General features: G+C 33.7%; 1 protein-coding gene across 1 annotated transcript in view; it reads right to left on the bottom strand.

The window, feature by feature from the left end:
• Window positions 1-542: 542 nt before the first annotated feature.
• Window positions 543-745, bottom strand: part of LOC135616300 (alpha-humulene synthase-like) — a 2,814-nt gene continuing 2,611 nt past the window's right edge. The window contains exon 5 of the mRNA XM_065115499.1: window positions 543-745. This exon is cut by the window's right edge and continues 282 nt beyond it. Within this exon, the coding sequence (XP_064971571.1) occupies window positions 734-745 (12 nt within the window). The 3' untranslated portion in view covers window positions 543-733.

Genomic DNA, 745 nt, shown 5'->3' with positions numbered 1-745 from the left:
GTCTTTGGTGAATATGGAGGGCTATGAATTATCTTGTTTTTGACCCCATTGCTTGTTCTGTTTACAAGATTTTCATGAGATAGTAGCATTTGTTCTCGCTAATGACATGGCCAAATATTCTGATAGTGTCCAACATATGATATCACTAACTTATCCAAAATGTAGCTTGAATATATATGTTTCCGAATTGTAATCATCCCAAACTTAACTAAGAAGTATCTTGATATCTGATGTAGGCATCTACAAAACCCAAGCTCACCATCCCTACACTCTATTTAGCATAGCAGCTTCAAGATCCTTTTCTCAAGTTGGCAAGAATGAAAAGAGTGAAAATTGCAAATAGCTAATATAATTTTGTAACACATACCAGCAGCTTGCAAATTGCTTTGAACTACTGTTAAGCAAGGATTTCTGTTTTCCATAGATAATACTGGCTTGAGCTTCCCAGGGCTAGTACAAAGGCTTACATATATTTCAGAATAAAGGATTCGTAGAAGAAGCAAGCATACTACAATACACATTCATTTACAAAGGCTTACATATATTTCAGAATAAAGGATTCATACAAGAAGGAAGCATAGTACAATACACATTCATTTACAAAGGTTTACATATATTTCAGAATAAAGGATTCATAGAAGAAGCAAGCATAGTACAATACACGTTCATTTACAAAGGCTTACATATATTTTAGAATAAAGGATTCATAGAAGAAGCAAGCATCGTCATACAATCAAAGTGGAAC

Source organism: Musa acuminata, chromosome BXJ2-7 (assembly GCF_036884655.1).
Source record: "Musa acuminata AAA Group cultivar baxijiao chromosome BXJ2-7, Cavendish_Baxijiao_AAA, whole genome shotgun sequence".
Lineage (NCBI taxonomy): Eukaryota > Viridiplantae > Streptophyta > Magnoliopsida > Zingiberales > Musaceae > Musa > Musa acuminata.
This window is presented reverse-complemented; position numbering and strand designations above follow the sequence as displayed.